The 17246-nt window shown below is 42.6% G+C and overlaps 1 protein-coding gene across 1 annotated transcript in view; it reads right to left on the bottom strand.

Moving 5' to 3' along the window:
- LOC144528692 (protein MTSS 1-like) overlaps window positions 1–12916 on the bottom strand; it is a 77210-nt gene extending 64294 nt beyond the window's left edge. The window contains exon 1 of the mRNA XM_078267458.1: window positions 12497–12916. Coding sequence (XP_078123584.1) covers window positions 12497–12568 — 72 coding nt within the window. The 5' untranslated portion in view covers window positions 12569–12916. The remainder of the gene's footprint in view (window positions 1–12496) is intronic.
- Window positions 12917–17246: the final 4330 nt, after the last annotated feature.

The raw sequence follows: 17246 nt of genomic DNA, 5'->3' as shown, positions 1-17246 counted from the left end.
TGCCATATTACGATATTACGATATCCAAAATCTAAGACGATATCTAGTCTCATATCACGATATCGATATAATATCGATATTTCGCCCAGCTCTACTTTATATTCATTGTCGAATAATCTGTCAATTATTTTCTCGATTAATCCATTAGTTGTTTGGTCTATAAAATGTCGGAAAATTGGGGAAAATGTTGATCAGTGTTTCCCAAAGCCCAATATCACGTCCTGAAGTGTCTTGTTGTGTCCACAACATAAAGATATTCAGTTTTACTGTCACAGAGGAGTGAATGAACTAGAAAATATTCACATTTAAGAAGCTGGAATCAGAGAATTTTTACCGATTGAGTAACAAAATAGTTTGCGATTAATTTATTAGTTGACAACTAATCGATTAATCGATTGATCTTTGCAGCTCTAGAATGATAAAACATGTTGGTGTTTGACTAATATATCACTCTGAAAGTGATGAAACTAGAAAATATTTACGTTTAAGATGCTGGAATCAGAGATCTTTTACTTTTTAAAAAAATAAAATAATGACTAACCAATTAATCAAAATAGTTAGCGATTAATTTAATAGTTGATTAATCTTTGCAGCTCTACTACCAATACTCAGACACACAGTTTGGGTTTTCCCATTTCTTTTCATATAATTTACATTAAATATATTCAAGCTCAAATACAAAAAAGCCAAACAAATCCCTCATAAAAAGTTTGCCCAAGTCCTCAACCAAAACACAAACGTTGAGCAACAGATGCAGCAGTGAGCCAACAGAAAACCAGGAGACAGATCAATACACCGATCCATACGCCTCACCGACCCCCGGCACGTCTAGAGGAAGCCAAACAAGTGCCCCCCAGGCATACAAATAGATGTTTGTGTCCACTGACTGGGTCTAACATGAGACCGAACTGAGCACTGCAGTGCGGTACTGCTGGATCTGTGTTCACAAACTAGGCTCTGAAGATGGAAACACTGAGCTGCTGCAGCCAGACACACACAGACAGATGAAACTCGGGTACGCTTCTCATGTCAGCGGGAGTCCCCTGATGTTTTTGGGGTGGGTGGGGCTTCTTTTTTTTCCACTGCAGTGAAACATCTGAGGCTTCTACACAGTGGTTCCTGTAGCGTAGACACCTATTTAAATAAAATACTACAAGAATGCTAGAATTAAAACTCACTTTTAAAATCTTATGCCTTGTGTATGAATATATTATACTTCAAATATGAAGGGGAACGACAGGATTACTAAAGCTACAGCCTGAAACAAAGATGAATCACCTCTCTGCCAAAAATGGCCATTATGAGAGATTTTGTGTTATATGGTATTGATGGTATTTTACGGTATTGTATTTCTTTTTGTACTTGTCCATTGTCATTATCCATGATTTCTTCCTAAACTTTGACCCTCTCACTGTGTGTTTTCACTTCCTCAAAAGTTGATGGAACATTTTAGTCGCCCTACAAATGTCTTGTTCAGCGTTCTGCTAATCAAGCTAGCGTTAGCTGGTAACTTAAGGGAAAGTTTGCAGATTTTCTGTAATGCCGTACAGATAAATGGCAGCGGTGCCCAAATGTCCAAGTTTACCCTCCGGTAAAACTCTGCTGGATGACTCGCTTCAGGGGGGTTGAAAATATATCTGCAACTTTCCCTCTTTAGCGTTTAGCTTAGTGCTGCGCCACTGCAACCATAAACAACACTGGCTTGGCCGTGTCATACTCCCCAGTTCTTGTCAGTGGGATGGCAACAGCCAAATTGCCAAACTCGAGGCTTCAAAACAGGCTCCCAAGAAAGTGCGCCGGTCTTTGAAGCCAATTTGACATAGCAGCCAAACGGTGGAATTACAACTTCAGTGTCCATCACGTGATGCCCGCTTGATGGTGTTTTAAGCCCCCAACGTCTCCTTCCAGGCAGCGTTGCAACCGTTGACTTCAAGGCACCTTACCCTGACCTTAACCCATTTTTTTTAGCGTCACAACCCGCCGTGAAATGACAAGTTTAACTTTCAGAATTTGATCCATTTGGTCCGAAAACATTTGAAAAGTCTAGAAGAGACGCACGACTGAATTTAATCCCCATCCGAGTTAGTGGAAGCACTAAACCGGAAGAAGCCGGCTTGGCGGTGGGCCGCACAACTTTTTGGGCTTCATGTGCCACTGAGCAACTCTCACAGAAATGAACAGGGCTCCACCTCGAACGTTGCATCCAGTTCTTATTATACATCCATGCTTCAAAACAGCAGTCCACAGACCAATGGGTGACGTCACTGCTACTACGTCCATTATTTTTACAGTTTATGATTTTGTCCATTTTTTTTTATTTTTTTTTACATTGTAGCCATGCTATGAGCGGATTTCTTCACTTCCAGTATGAAAATGAGGGACAATTACAGCGACTAATAACTCACTCAACAATTATTAAAGCGTATTGTATAAAGATCGACTCCCCCTCTGCTCCTGTTGAAAGCCGCACTCTGTGGCAATGCCTTATGTCAGCGTCATCATCATCCCTCTCTAACGGGGCTGGGTGTGTTCAGCCTTGTTCTGCTGGCGAGAGTGATGCTCGGAGTCATCGCCTGGCTACCGTCGCTATGGTTACGCAGCTGCAGAGGGGCTTCAGACAGAGAGAGATATTGTGGGGAGTGGAGGGTCACACGTGCATGCATCCTCACCCAAACACACATCGTTTTTCCCTAGTGTCACACATTTAGCTTTCTTCGTTTCTCTCTCTCTCTCTCTCTCCTTCATATTCAACACGGGTATATTTGTTTTTCTCTTGCTTTCATGCACACACACACACACAATTTTTTTGCATTTTTATCATCCACTGTCATTTCATCCTCTGCCCTTTGTTACTCATTCATCATCAGGGCAACACAAAATCTGCAGACGCACAATTTTTCCGCAAACATGTCCCGCAAATTTCCCCCCAGGTTTTAAAAAAAATCAGAGTGTTAATACATCTCCACCCCAAGCGGTAAAAACAGTCTGCTAAATTCCACAGATTTTCATTGTGAATCCACAAAAAAAAAATCTGCAGATTCCGTTTGGGCCTGTTCATCATTTCTTCTTTGATACACATATACACATATATATATATATATAGCCACATCTCATTACATCCTCTTTCTCTGTCCAATACACACCGAGGCGAGGGCAGGGCCGCTGCATCAATCAGTCACTGAGGACATAAATTGTCACCGTGGCAACAACCGGAGGCAGCAGCAGCAGCCTGCAGGTCCTTCAGGAATCCTCTGCTCTGTTTGTTTGGCTCACGCTTTAAAACAAGATATCCCCGTTTGCTTCTTCTTTATCACTGATCCGATGAGAAAATAACACTCATCTGATTCCTCAAACTTCAGCATGACTGTGTGTTCCTGTGGTGTTAAAGCCAAGGCAAAAAAAGCTCTTGTTCTGTTATGACTGACCGTCAAACCCGATAATAAAAGAAAGCTCTATGGCATTCATTCTCTCTATCAGGGTTTCTACAGGTTTCAACAAGTCAAATATTAGACTTTTTAAGACCATTATGAATGAAAATTAGGACCTATATCAAGACACCAAAAATAAAGTCAGATGTCAGAAACCTGGAAACACTGTCTGAAACAATTGTGTGGTCTCTAGATTGGCTGCAATATAAGTTGCATGTTGGTCTCATTTGTAGTCGTAATACAGCGAATTATATTTGGACTAGCGACAGAAAGAACACCACCACCACGGAATAAAAAAAAAAAAAACATTCTTAAGCGATGCATTAACATTTCAATGAGCATTAGAGGTAGCGCTCCATTGACAAAGGAAAATTAAGGCCTTGAAAACAACACTTATGTTAGACTTTTTAAGACCCCGCGGAAACTAGGGCTGCACAATTAATTGCAATTTTGTCGAAATCGCAATACGAACTAGTGCAATATCCAAATCGCTGGGGGGTGCAATATTTCTTAAAGGCAAAACATGGTTCAACCCATTCTAAAATAAAGTATTGTGGTGCTGCAGCGACGTCCCGGCCTACAAATCGTATCCTACAGACTAAAGAAAACAATCTTTGTTTGGTACGGATCCGCACAAAAGAAAAAAAGAAAATAAAGAAATCACACTTCAATCATTTTTTTTTATCCATCCATCCATCCATCCATCCATCTTCATCCGCTTATCCGGGGTCGGGTCGCGGGGGCAGCAGCTCCAGCAGGGGACCCCAAACTTCCCTTTCCCGGGCCACATTAACCAGCTCCGACTGGGGGATCCCGAGGCGTTCCCAGGCCAGGTTAGAGATATAATCCCTCCACCTAGTCCTGGGTCTCCCCCGAGGCCTCCTCCCAGCTGGACGTGCCTGGAACACCTCCCTAGGGGAGGCGCCCAGGGGGCATCCTTACCAGATGCCCGAACCACCTCAACTGGCTCCTTTCGACGCAAAGGAGCAGCGGCTCTACTCCGAGCTCCTCACGGATAACTGAGCTTCTCACCCTATCTCTAAGGGAGACGCCAGCTACCCTCCTGAGGAAACCCATTTCGGCCGCTTGTTTTTTTTTAAATTTTATTTTATATTTTTCAATGGAAATGAGAATAATGACACAAAAATGATCATTCCCTCCAATATCGTGAATCATATCGCAATCGCAATATCAGTCAAAATAATCATACTTAGATATTTTCCTCATATCGTGCAGCCCTAGCAGAAACCCTGCTGTATGCATTTGTTCATGTTTTACAAATAGTTTAGCATGAGCCAGGCCAATGATAGCAATCATATCACATCTATACAGGGTTAGTAGTATACAGGTGTTGAAAACAAAACAAAAAAAATATATGTTTATGTTAATGAACAAAAGTGGGGAAGTTCTGTCGCAAAAAATAATTATCCCGGCGCTTTTTGGGCTTGGGCCACTGCATCGTTTGGGAATTTAGGAAGCTATGCAGCAGTAACGGTTGTGGATGGCTAGCAGATACAAACCTCCTTGAGCAGAAACGGATAAACAGAAGGGTCTTTTGAACGGCAAGTTGAGTTTCAACGCCCTTCCAGATGGTTCTCTCCACACGACTACAGTTATTTGCATGTACTGTCGATGTGAATTGGGTTACCACCAAGTACGTCCAGTCTCAAATACAACTTGCTGGCCAAGCATACGGCTGAAGTAGAGGAGTAGTAGTAGTAGAGTAAGAGCTGAAGAGTAAATCAAAAGAATTGTGCCGTAATGTCGGAATTTCGTTTCATTTTATAGAATTGGTATCGTAAAAAGAATCGTTTAGGAACTGGTATCGGTACCGGTAACGATACCCAGCCCTAAAAGTGACAAACTACATCTTGTTAGTATCACCAAGTAGGGCTGGGCGATATATCGATATCGGGATATGAGACTACATATCGTCTTAGATTTTGGATATCGTAATATCGTAATATGGCATAAGTGTTGTCTTTTACTGGTTATAAAGGCTGCATTACAGTAAAGTGATGTCATTTGCTGGACACAAACATCTATTTGTATGCCTGGGGGGCACTTGTTTGGCTTCCTCTAGACGTGCCGGGGGTTGGTGAGGCGTATGGATCGGTGCATTGATCTGTCTCCTGGTTTTCTGTTGGCTCACTGCTGCATCTGTTGCTCAACGTTTGTGTTTTGGTTGAGGACTTGGGCAAACTTTTTATGAGGGATTTGTTTGGCTTTTTTGTATTTGAGCTTGAATATATTTAATGTAAATTATATGAAAAGAAATGGGAAAACCCAAACTGTGTGTCTGAGTATTGGTAGTAGAGCTGCAAAGATTAATCAACTATTAAATTAATCGCCAACTATTTTGATTGGTTAGTCATATTTTATCAAAAAAGTAAAAGATCTCTGATTCCTAGTCTCATATCGTGATATGAGACTAGATATCGTCTTAGATTTTGGATATCGTAATATGGCATACGTGTTGTCTTTTTACTGGTTTTAAAGGCAGCATTACAGTAAAGTGATGTCCTTTTCTGAACTTACCAGACTGTTCTAGCTGTTCTATTACTTGTCTTTACCCACTTAGTCATTATATCCACATTACTGATGATTATTTATCAAAAATGTCATTGTGTAAATATTTTGTGAAAGCACCAATAGTCAACACTGCAATATCGTTGCGGTATTGATATCGAGGTATTTGGTAAAAAATATCGTGATGTTTGATTTTCTCCATATCGCCCAGCCCTAATATAAAGGTTAGCCCTAATTGGTAGTCTGATACCAGTACGTAGTGTTGTGTTTCCATACGTAACTCCCAGTGACTGTCTAGCTATTCTATTATTTGCCTTTTCACCACTTAGACATTATGTCCACATTACTGATGATTATTTATCTAAAATCTAAGTGTGAAGATATGTTGTTAAAGCACCAATTGTCAACCCTAGAATATCACAGCAATATCGATATTGAGGTATTTGGTCAAGAATATCGTGATATCTGATTTTCTCCCTATCGCCCAGCCCTATCACCAAGTAATGTTACATTCAGGTCAACGTGCCCATCTGTTGTTGCTTGATGGGCTTGATTTTGCCATATTATGCTGACCTATGGAGGTCATTCTGGAGAATATTCTAGACAGTATTTGTCATTGTTTTGGATTGTTGCAATATTAATAAACAAAAGCATATGTGTCCGCTCCCATGTTGATAAGAGCATTACAAACTTAGAGAAACTTAACTTGAAAATATCCCTAATATGCCCATTTCAAATATGATTGTGTGAGTGAATAATTGTAATAGTAGTGCCTAAGTGCATTTTGCACAACAATCAGATAGTAAACAGAGCAGAAACGACTGATGTCAGCCAGAGAGTCCAAGCCAATAACCAGGCCTACAAAAAACAAAACAGTGTGACCCAATTGGCCGAGGCAGCAAGGCCATCGCAGCCGCTCTGACCGTGATGTTTCCATGACGATCCCCATACTGATACACAGCAGCCAGCTGAAAAAAAGAGACCGGGATTATTTTAGCTCAGAGGTGATTAAGACGACGGCTCAGTCCGAGATAAATGGTGATTAGCATTCAGCTAATACTCTCAGAGGCCACACACACACCCTGGTTGTTTTGTAGCATTAAGGAGGTTAAAAAGCTACAGGAGAGTTTTCTTTTAAGTTAGCATCAGAGCAGTTTTCACAGATGTCCCACACGATACATTACAAGTCACTCTGCTTCCTGTCAATTGTCCGACTCTCACAGGAAGAACTGGAAGTCTGTTTTGGTCCCATGCTGCCTCACATCCATGACGTTTTATCTACAAACCCATTGTAAGCTGAGAAGCTGCTCATTTCAAACAAGGTTTTGAGACATTCCTATTTTCATTTTTTTAACTAAAAATATATATATCTCAAATGGATAAATATTAAAGTGTTACATTTACCATGCAGTTAATTGATTTGCCAATCTTTTAGCTCCTCTATCCATCAGTGCATTATTCAACCTGCTAGGTCTTTGCAAAGCGACTTCCAATTAAGTGCGTTCAACCTTGAAGTTGCAAACTCCAGACAACAAGTAGTAAATAAGCAAAACTACAAAGAGCAATATGATTGTGCAGTTTTAAGAATATTATATATATAAAAAAAACTATTTAAAAAGGCAGATGTGAGGCAGCTCGCAGTTTTAAAGGATGAGCCAGTTCCTCCTCCAGGGAACAACATGCAGATCGGTTCCACTTAAATGGATCAACAGTAATGCGTCTTCAATTCACCCAGCACAGTGATGTGTGGATGCTGAACAGCACACAGCCCGACACGCTCAATGAACACACATACACCACATAGTGACCTGCAGAGAGGAAATGAATGTATATGTGGCAGGTGGACAAGGATTTTATGGTCATATGCTTGTTAAGCTTGCTTTGTGGGACTTTCAAAATAAAATAGATGAATGCTGCAGGGCTTAAAATAACAATAATTTGTGTTACCGATTAATGTCAATTACTCTATTTTCTTGATTCAACTTTTAATCGTGCAAAATGCCACAGTCAAAGGTTCCCAGAGCCTTAGCTGACACCTTTAAAACGAATGCCGAATACCGAATCCACTGGTTAAGATTCTGCCGAATCCGAATTCTACTCCCCTCCTCAGTCCATTAACACAGTAAACACATTAATGAAGTAAACAAATGGTTAACACAAGTTTTTAGCTGTGACTGTCCTTCCTTTGCCGTACCTGAAGTTGCTGCATTTTGGCTGCTGTCTGTAGATTCCTTCATGCACAGCTCGTATTCTTTCGGATGTTTCATACGAAAAATGTCTTAACAGCGGTGATGTTGTGTATTGTTTAGGGTCCTCGCCACCACGAGACAACTCGGCATTGCAAATTGAACACGTAGCTGGACTTGAATGGCCTTCTTTTGACTGAAAGTACTGCCAAACAACACTTTTTCTGCTCACCAGTTCCATTTTCACGTTCTCACAGCCTGCTGCATTGAACGCTCCACCTACGTAAACACCTTCCCGTAATCAACGGCGGCGGCGTCACGTCGACCAGCGTAGCGCGCGTAGTGCAAGTGTAGGGTTCAGTGGAAAAAAATTTGAAGGTTCGGCAGAAACCCAACCCCGTCAAAAAGCCCAATATTCAGCCAAATCCGAAGCCGAATCCTGGATTCCTGGGTGCATCCCTGGTATCTACCTTCCACTCCAAGCACTCCTATGGTTAAACTCCATGCCTTCTCTTTTCTGGCGTTGTCCTGATAAAAAGAGATCGGTGATGTCTTATGGTTTTCCACCTCCAAGACGGATCGGTCGTCGTCGGTGGTAGAAAGAAAATAAATGTCAGACTGACTGACTGAGAAATATTATGTGCATTCTTCTTAGAAAACAATTAGTTTTTTTGTTTTTTTTTTAAATGTCTCACGATGCGACGTCTCTAGAAGTGTATTATTCAACTTTTTGTTTTTGTTAAAGAAAAACAAAATCGCAAGACTCAAAACTATTGAATGGCAATACTTTTAGAATCACAATAAATGAAAACCACACCCATTTCGTGAAAAAACAAGACAAATGCATATGGTCCCAGCCCTAATGAACACAACATTAAACATGAGTCTATTTGTTCACATTCGTGTGGCAGAATCAATCTCAGCTGAACTCTGCGGCAGTGAACCCAACATTAGAAAGCAGGTGTGAATCTTTCCATGCATATTCTGAGAAAGTGTGTCATCATCATTAAGAGCACACGCTCGTGTCATGTTTCCCAAGAAGATGGAGGAGGTAAAACAAAATCCCACTGAGACGGATGCATAAGAGATGAAGACTCACTTGAAAAGGTGGACAAAGGACAGGCAGGGAAAGGACGGAAGAGAGGGGAGAGAAAGAAGAGGGAGAGAATGAGGTGGAGGAGGCCAATGGGGGAGGATGAATGAAATAAAAGGAAGAAGAGGAAAGGAGAGCAAACTGAAGGAGATGGAAAATGGACAGAAGAGCAGGACGGAAGGACGCCGGAAATGCTGAAAAGAAGGAATAAATGAGGGTGAGGGAGAAAAGGGAGAAGCAGGCTGAGAGGAAAAAGGAGAGGAAAGAGAAGAGCAGGAGGACTGGAAGATGACATGAGGACGAGGAAGAAAAGGAGAGTAAAAGAGGAAAGGGAAGTGAAGGAAAAAGAGAAGCATCAGAGCAGGACGACGAGGAGTAGCAAGAGAAAAGATGAAGAGGAGGAGGAAGATATATGAAGGAAGAGGGAGTGGCAGATTTCCCAGACCTCCCTTTGTGAACCAACCCCACCACAGTTAGAAACACCTGTCACCATGTTATTACATCACCAACAAAACAGGTGTGTGTCTCTGTCTACATGGTGCCCCTCCCCCAACACACACTGTAAACCATCCACACACACACACACACACACACACACACACACACACACACACACACACACACACACACACACACACACACACACACACACACCAAACTTTAAAGCTGGAAAAACAGTGTTGCCCAGACCAGCGGTTCTCAAAGTGGGGTCCGGGAACCCCCAACGGGTCCTCGAGGAGTTTCCAGGGGGTCCCCAACAAAAAGGGGGATATCTTTGACAGCTGAAGACATGAAAGGGGGAGACAGAGGGGGAATGACAAAGGGCCGAAGGTCGGAGTCGAACCCGCGGCCGAAACCGCGGCCTCTGCGTATAGCGGTGAACCTCTATTTACCAGGTGAGCTACCCAGGCGCCCATAATTTATTTAGTTTTGGTGCTCCCATTGATTTTACATTCATTCGGCTTGGGTGCTGCACCTAAGGGTTATAATGGCAGGGGACACCCTGCTATCAGATGCGGGACCATGGGACAAAAATCCTATCAAATGGGGGTCCGTGGTCTAATTTGTGTCAGTTTAGCGGTCCTTGACAGGAAAAAGTTTGGAAACCACTGGCCTGAACCACAACCTCACTGACATCACTCACACACACACACACACACACACACACCGTTGGCTACAACCGGTCACTAAAACAACAAACTGCCCAAATATGTATTGACATGTGTACTGTACTAGTTTCCAGACTGCTAACGTAGTCTGGATCCACGAAAGTACGTTTCCAGGATAACTGCCCCACGCGCCGGTTGTCCCTCATCTTCCGCTCTCTCTCCGTGTGTGTCGCCGTTCTCAAACTCCCTTTCGCTTCGGGAAACAACAACAAACTTTGAGCTAGCAAGCCGCACTTGCAAGCCGCACACACACGCTAAAAAAGGTCAAGTTTTGAAGAAGATTTGGATCGTGCAACAAGGCAGGCCTGCTCGGTTCTTTCGGGGGAATGATGAACAACTGGTGGGGATTTCTATGGACAAAATGGTAAGAGCAAATGAGGTTTAACCATGTATCAGCTAATTGAAATAGCTCACGTTACTGTATTGTGTCAACAGTTAACTTCATGTAATTGTATGTGGTGTTTTCTTTTATCGGGGTGCAGATGTTCCACCTAAAACAGGTTCCTTCCCGAGACTATTTAGCAGAGCCACTGTCGCTGCGTCCGGAGCTTAGCGCCGACCCACGACGACCGTGATTCGTTTAACGACCCAGAGCATTTTTTTTTTCTTCTCCTATCCCAGAATGCATCTGTGGTGTAGCCAGACTTTACTCCACAGCTCTGTGGAGATAGGTCTGGCAATGCGAGACGAGGTATCATCTGATCTGGCTGGGGATTTAGAGACATATAACTATAACCACAGTTACACAACAAATGGTGGTTTTTTTTTTGGTTTTTTTTAATTCATCTGCCACTTATCTTTCTAAATTGATCTGATGAAGTCAGAGAATGGTGAACAATCTCCATCACAATTTCCCCGAAGCCCAACAGTGAACGCTTGTTTTGTTCGACCAACAGCCCAAAATATTCAGCTACTATCGTACAAAGACAAAGAAAAGAAAAGCAGCAAATCCTCACATTTCAGAAGCCGGGTTGCAGCGGGAACTTGCAAAAACTGTGGTTTCATCGTGCAGCTTTTCGATGACGTTCACGTCGCGTAATTACGTCACTTCATAACGTTCCCATGGCAACAGGGGAAAACGGCTGCTCTTGTGGGAAGTAAACGCAACATTCTTCAACTTTCTGCTAAGATATATGGGACTTTTTTGCAACGAAAAATGCGGGGATTATGAAATCATGCGAGCCCCGCAGACTTTGCGCGGAAATCAGCAATTTATGCGGCGAAAGTGCAGCGTATTTGAAAAAATGCGGCCCCCGCATAAATATGCAGACTTTGTCCGATTATGCATTGAATTATGCAAATGCATAATCGAGTTTTTCTGGAGGGACTGGGTAGAGCGGGGCGCCCATATATAGAGGTTTACTCCTCGACGCAGCGGGCCCGGGGTTCGACTCCGACCTGTGGCCCTTTGCTGCATGTCATTCCCCCCTCTCTACCTCCTCCTGTCAAATAAAGACCTAAAATGCCCCCAAAAAAGAATCTTAAAAAAAAAACAACATTTCAGAAGCTGGAACAAAGTAGTGCAACCTTTTCTATTGTGTATGATAAAGTAACGATTACTCTTTTTGTAATATTCAGAGATTAGCAAATAGTACAGCCCAGATTTCTCTCAGTTACAGGTACATCTGTATCAGACAATCCTAATCAATCCACCCTCATTTACAGCCCTTATATAGTCTTAATTCTATATTCCTGGAGAGACTCATAGTTTATCTGTCATTCACCCCCCTGAACCTGTGTGCGGTTACCAGGATCAACCATGGCTTTAACAGGCTGTAGTCATTTGTTTTGTTTTGGAAGAAGGCTGCAGGCGTCACATAATGAAAATCAAGGCACCAGGGCCCTGGACACACCCACTTCTCACACACACACACACACACACACACACACACACACACACACACACACCTCTCCCCTTTCTTAGCAAATTAATGATGACGTCTTGAAATCTCAAATGTCTGCTTTCACTGGTTTGATGCAACAGGATGTACGGCGGGATGTTTTCCAAAGCACTCCCAGCGTTAAAAAAAGAAATGTCCTTGTGTGTAACATTGATTTTTAATCATACATCAGATGGAGTTATAATGTTACCTTCATGTCTCCTATGACAGTCTGGAAAAGCCCCCCCAGCGCGCTGCACTCCCTCTCCATCACCGTCTCCATCTTCGGCTGCGTGAACGGGAATTACAAACACTCACTCGGAGCTCCTGTGGTCCATAAATGACAGCGGCGGGGAACAAATGAGTTAATAGTGGCGGCGGTTGATAAAAACGCTCAGAGTCGCGCTGCCGGGCAGTTTCCCCGGCTGAAGGAGACCAGAACACGGACACAAGCAGCAGCAGAGCCGGCGGTTAGTTTCCACTCGGAGCGGATACATCCCATGTTGTTGTCTGCAGGTGGGGAAGCATGTTGGAGCACGGGGGGAGAGAGGAACTGACTGACAGCGGGAGACAGCGCGACACTACCGGGGAGAGGCTCAACTTTCCACCGCGAGCTGCTCCGCACTGGCTGGCTCTGCTGAAGGAGAGGAGACGCTAGGCACGGGAGCGCGCGGGGGGAGGGGGAGTGAACGCGCGTCCGCTTGGCCCCGCCTTCAGCTGAGGAAGCTTTTTGTTAATGGGAAGAGAAGGTGAAATAAAATCCATCAGGGTGAAAAGTAATTCATAAAAAAAATAAATAAAAAAAAAGCCACTTAAAATGACAAAATAAAAATGTAAGATAAAAAATAAATAAAAGTAGGCTAGATAAAAGAATTGTAAGATTAGGAATAGTCAAAACAAGTCATACAAATAAAGGATGAAATAAAAAAAAATATAAATAAAGTTATGGACATTAAAATAGAAGTCCTAAAAAATAAAAGCAGTAAAAGTTAATCATCCATACTAATAAAAAAAGACCACTTAAAATTGAAAAATGGGCTAATAATGTACGATAGAAAAATAAAAGTAGATAAATTGAAAGTAAGATGGGCGCCTGAGTAGCTCACCTCACATACAGAGGTTTTACACGTCGACGCAGCGGCCGCGGGTTCGACTCCATCCTGCAGCCCTTTGCTGCATGTCATTCCCCCCCCTCTCTGTCCCCTTTCATCTTCAGGGTACAGTTGGTTTTAACAAGCCAAGGTACGGAATAAATGTTCACACTAATCAAACAAACAGTACTATGGGGGGTCAAGTGTACTCTGACCCGGGCCCAGGTCCCTAATGTGAAATGCCCCTTACTGCATTATATTCCCTTATATTTTTTTTTGTTTTTGAATTGTCACCTGCCTTCTGAATTTCGTGTTTTCCTTCACATAAATAAAGACATTTTCACCATAAATTGGTGCATACAAATGTATCAGAATGAATCATTTCCTAAAGATGTCTTTCGCTCAAACTTTCCTGGGGGGGGGGGGAAGAGGATGACCCCAAAGGCCCATTCTGAGCCAGGGAAACCCCTGAAAATAAGAGTTTAATTGCAATACAATGTGCAAAACAAATAATCGTTTTTCTCAATTATTCTGTTTCTGTGATCATTAGGAGCCGGAATCATAATCACGATTCAATATAGGATTTATGGCACAGCCCTACCGTGTGTTACAGTGTTAACCGTCAGACTCACTCACATATTTAAAACTACACCGCCGCCTAGTGAGCCTTTCACTGAACTGTAACAGTAACAAGTCGAGGATAAGAGACAGGAGGAGAGGCAGGAAGGAGATAACAAAGAAGGACAATGATAATCAAAAAAGGGGGAAGTCCAACCTGTTGATGAAAAGGCTTTGGCAACACATGAAGACGAGTGTCCACATTCAAGAGCTTTTAAACCTAACAAAGACAGTAGAACCCCTTATTTTATTATGTCCTTTTTTTTAAAGAAGTATATAACTTCATCTCCTTTTACAGACAGACATGTTCAAAGTTGAATTCATGTTTCTTTCATTTACTTCTGACGGTATCAAGGCAGTAATCATAATATATATTGGAGTGGACACCCCTAACCCTAACTCCTTTTAGTCAACTTTAGCATGGGTGTATTCACTTATTCTGAGCACTGTATATTGCTATTCTACGCTGTCCATAATAATCATTAGCAAATGTGTATGATAATCATAACTAAACTCCATGCTTACGGCCTTGGATGGTATAATAGGGTTTAATTCTATAATATGAAAGGAGCGGAGTGTGGTATTTCTACATTTTCCTTAGGAAAAGATGTGAGCATGCCTCTTCCACCCACCACTGGTGATAGTTCGCCCATCAGCGTCTGATTTCATGTGAACTTCATGAATTCCCATTGCTGATCTTTATGTCAGGTGGAGGACACCTAGTGTTGAAATGTAGTCAATGATCCTTTCTCCAAACTAAATGGGCTGCATTTATAAACTCTCTTCACCCCAAAGACCTTCAGGGTGCCTCTCATTCTCCCACAGGTACACGCTCTTTTACTCTTTTCAAAATCTCCGTTGTGTCTTTGCTTCTGGGTCATCAAAAATATCAGACAACATATCTATAAAATGCGACCTTTATAGGGCTGCAACAAAAAAAATGTCTTGTTTTGTCCAAATCTCAAAGATATTCAGTTTACTGTCACAGATGGGTTAAGAAACTAGAAAATATTCACATTTAACAAGCTGGAATCTGACAGTCTGGCGAGGTCAGTGACTCGAGTCTGTTCGGTGTGTTCTGTGCCGTCGACCGTCGGAGGGGCCGTCGGCCTTCATTTTGGCCATGTTGAATCGGAGGGCGGGCAGTCGGACTCAATGACCAAACTCATTGGTGGAGTTCCAGCCCTTGACTAGCGAATCAGTGCACTTATGTTAGCGTGACGAACGCCTCTCAAAATCTTTCAAACTGATCTTTGTCGATCAAAAAAACCAGACGGATTCAGTAACTGCATGGCCTATTTCTCGCTTAAAATGTTTTCAGAAACACGTTTCGGTGAACTGTTTTTGTAAAATACGAGATCGTATTCAGAACGAGACGCCATTAATGGTCGGCTTTGATATTCGGGAGAAGCCAGACCCACGTGACACGTTCGTCATTTCTGGTTTTCATTTTTTTGGGCGACAATACAGATTAGCGCCGCATGCAGTTATGGAGACGTATTACGTCTCGCTCACGCGCAGAACATACGCTCAAGTCGGCGTCGCTTCGGTGTGTTACGAGGCACTTTTCTGACCTTGGGGAGCCGACTGATCAGTCCGACTGCCTTTTTTTCTGCCGACGGCTGGCCGTCGGATTGGTGTGTCAGGGCCTTAAATAAGTGAGCATCAGAGCAAACAGGAAGGAAGCAAGCGACTCTCTGTTTAAGACTAAAGACTGTTGGTACTTGTGAATGAAATGAGCCACCAGTTGCCGCCACAGAGACTAATAATCTCACTGGATACACTCATTAGTACCATCAAACCCTACATGTCTTCTCAGATTTCTGTTGATGTGTAAGTTGAGTTTAAATGATCTACCCCAGACATTTCTGCCTCAACAGGAAATCAGAAAATGCAACTGAAATGTTGTCGTATTTTTCTGCTTATGCAGGTGGTGTTTTTGGATCCGTTTTTCGTCTGTTAGTTAGTACAATAAATCAAATATCATTGTTTATTTCAAGTCAAAGAAAAATGCTGGTGTCCATCTCTACAGTAGCGCTGAACAACCACTATAGCAGCTCAGAGTGCAGACTTTTGGCCCTAAATTGAAGCTTTGGAGGCTGGACTGAGGCCAGCAGGGCTGGTTTGCTGGAGGAAGATCTGGGATCAGATGGTGAAGCTGGCAGAGCTTCAAACAGTCAAAGCTGTGTCATTTTAACCACAAAGACTTGGTGCTTAATGACAGGGAGCAGCAAGACACACACACACACACACACACACACACACACACAGTGCACAAAAAGCAGCACTCTGTCATTATCTCCCCCAAACAGGAGAATACTTAACTAATAACAGCTATCAGAGAGAGGGGGACAAGGAAGAAGAGAGAGAGATAGAGAGAGAGAGAGACAGAGAAGTGGGAGGAAAGCGAAAAGACGAGCTTGAGACTCATGATTCACAGCAAGTTAAATCAAGTTCAAGGTATTTGTCTCATCATGAGGATTATGACATTTCACAAATCATGCTTTTTATCAGTTCTACGCACATCAGTGCCCAGACAAAGAAACCAACATGCGTTTTTCCAGACAACTTAAAGAAAAATGACAAAGTCAGAGAGACATTGTCTCAATTTTCTTTAAAGAACATTCACTGGCCTATCCCAACCTACTGCAGTAGATTGAAAGGTGTGAGTGGCAATAGGCTCCTGATCAGAGAGCCTCTGATGCTACCAGAGGCAAAATATCTGCTCCAACATAACTGGTGGTGGACGTGTGGCCTGAACATGTGGCTCATTAAGTTTGAATTGGAAAAAAGGTGTAAACAAAAAAAAAGTGATACAGCAAAATGATTGCTGTAAAGAATACAAATCATACAATATTCCTGCTCTAATGGCAATTCTTCAGCTAGAAAGAACACAGGGGGAAAACATGCAGCAAAGGGCTGCAGGTCAGATTTGAACCAGGGATGCTGCCAAGGACTAAGCCTACATGGAGCACACTCTACTGGGTGGTTGCCCCTGTATTCCATCTCTTTACTTAAAAATACATGTTATTGACATGCATTGACTACCAGGCCCTTGTCCATATTCAGTGTGTGTGGGGGGGGGGGGTTTATCAAAACTCCAACCCTGTCAAATGTACCTAGCTCCAATCTTACAATACCAATGTAGAAAGCCCTTACAAAATACATCAAAAAGCATACGCAATGGCTGTGATACAAGCTTAGGTTGCAGAACTCTGGCAGCATAGGGCAGGGATTCAGTCTTTGATGCCC

This window comes from Sander vitreus, chromosome 14, assembly GCF_031162955.1.
Source record: "Sander vitreus isolate 19-12246 chromosome 14, sanVit1, whole genome shotgun sequence".
In the NCBI taxonomy this organism is placed as follows: Eukaryota; Metazoa; Chordata; class Actinopteri; order Perciformes; family Percidae; genus Sander; species Sander vitreus.
Note: the sequence above shows the minus strand (reverse complement) of the source record. Positions and strands in the feature narration are given on the sequence as shown.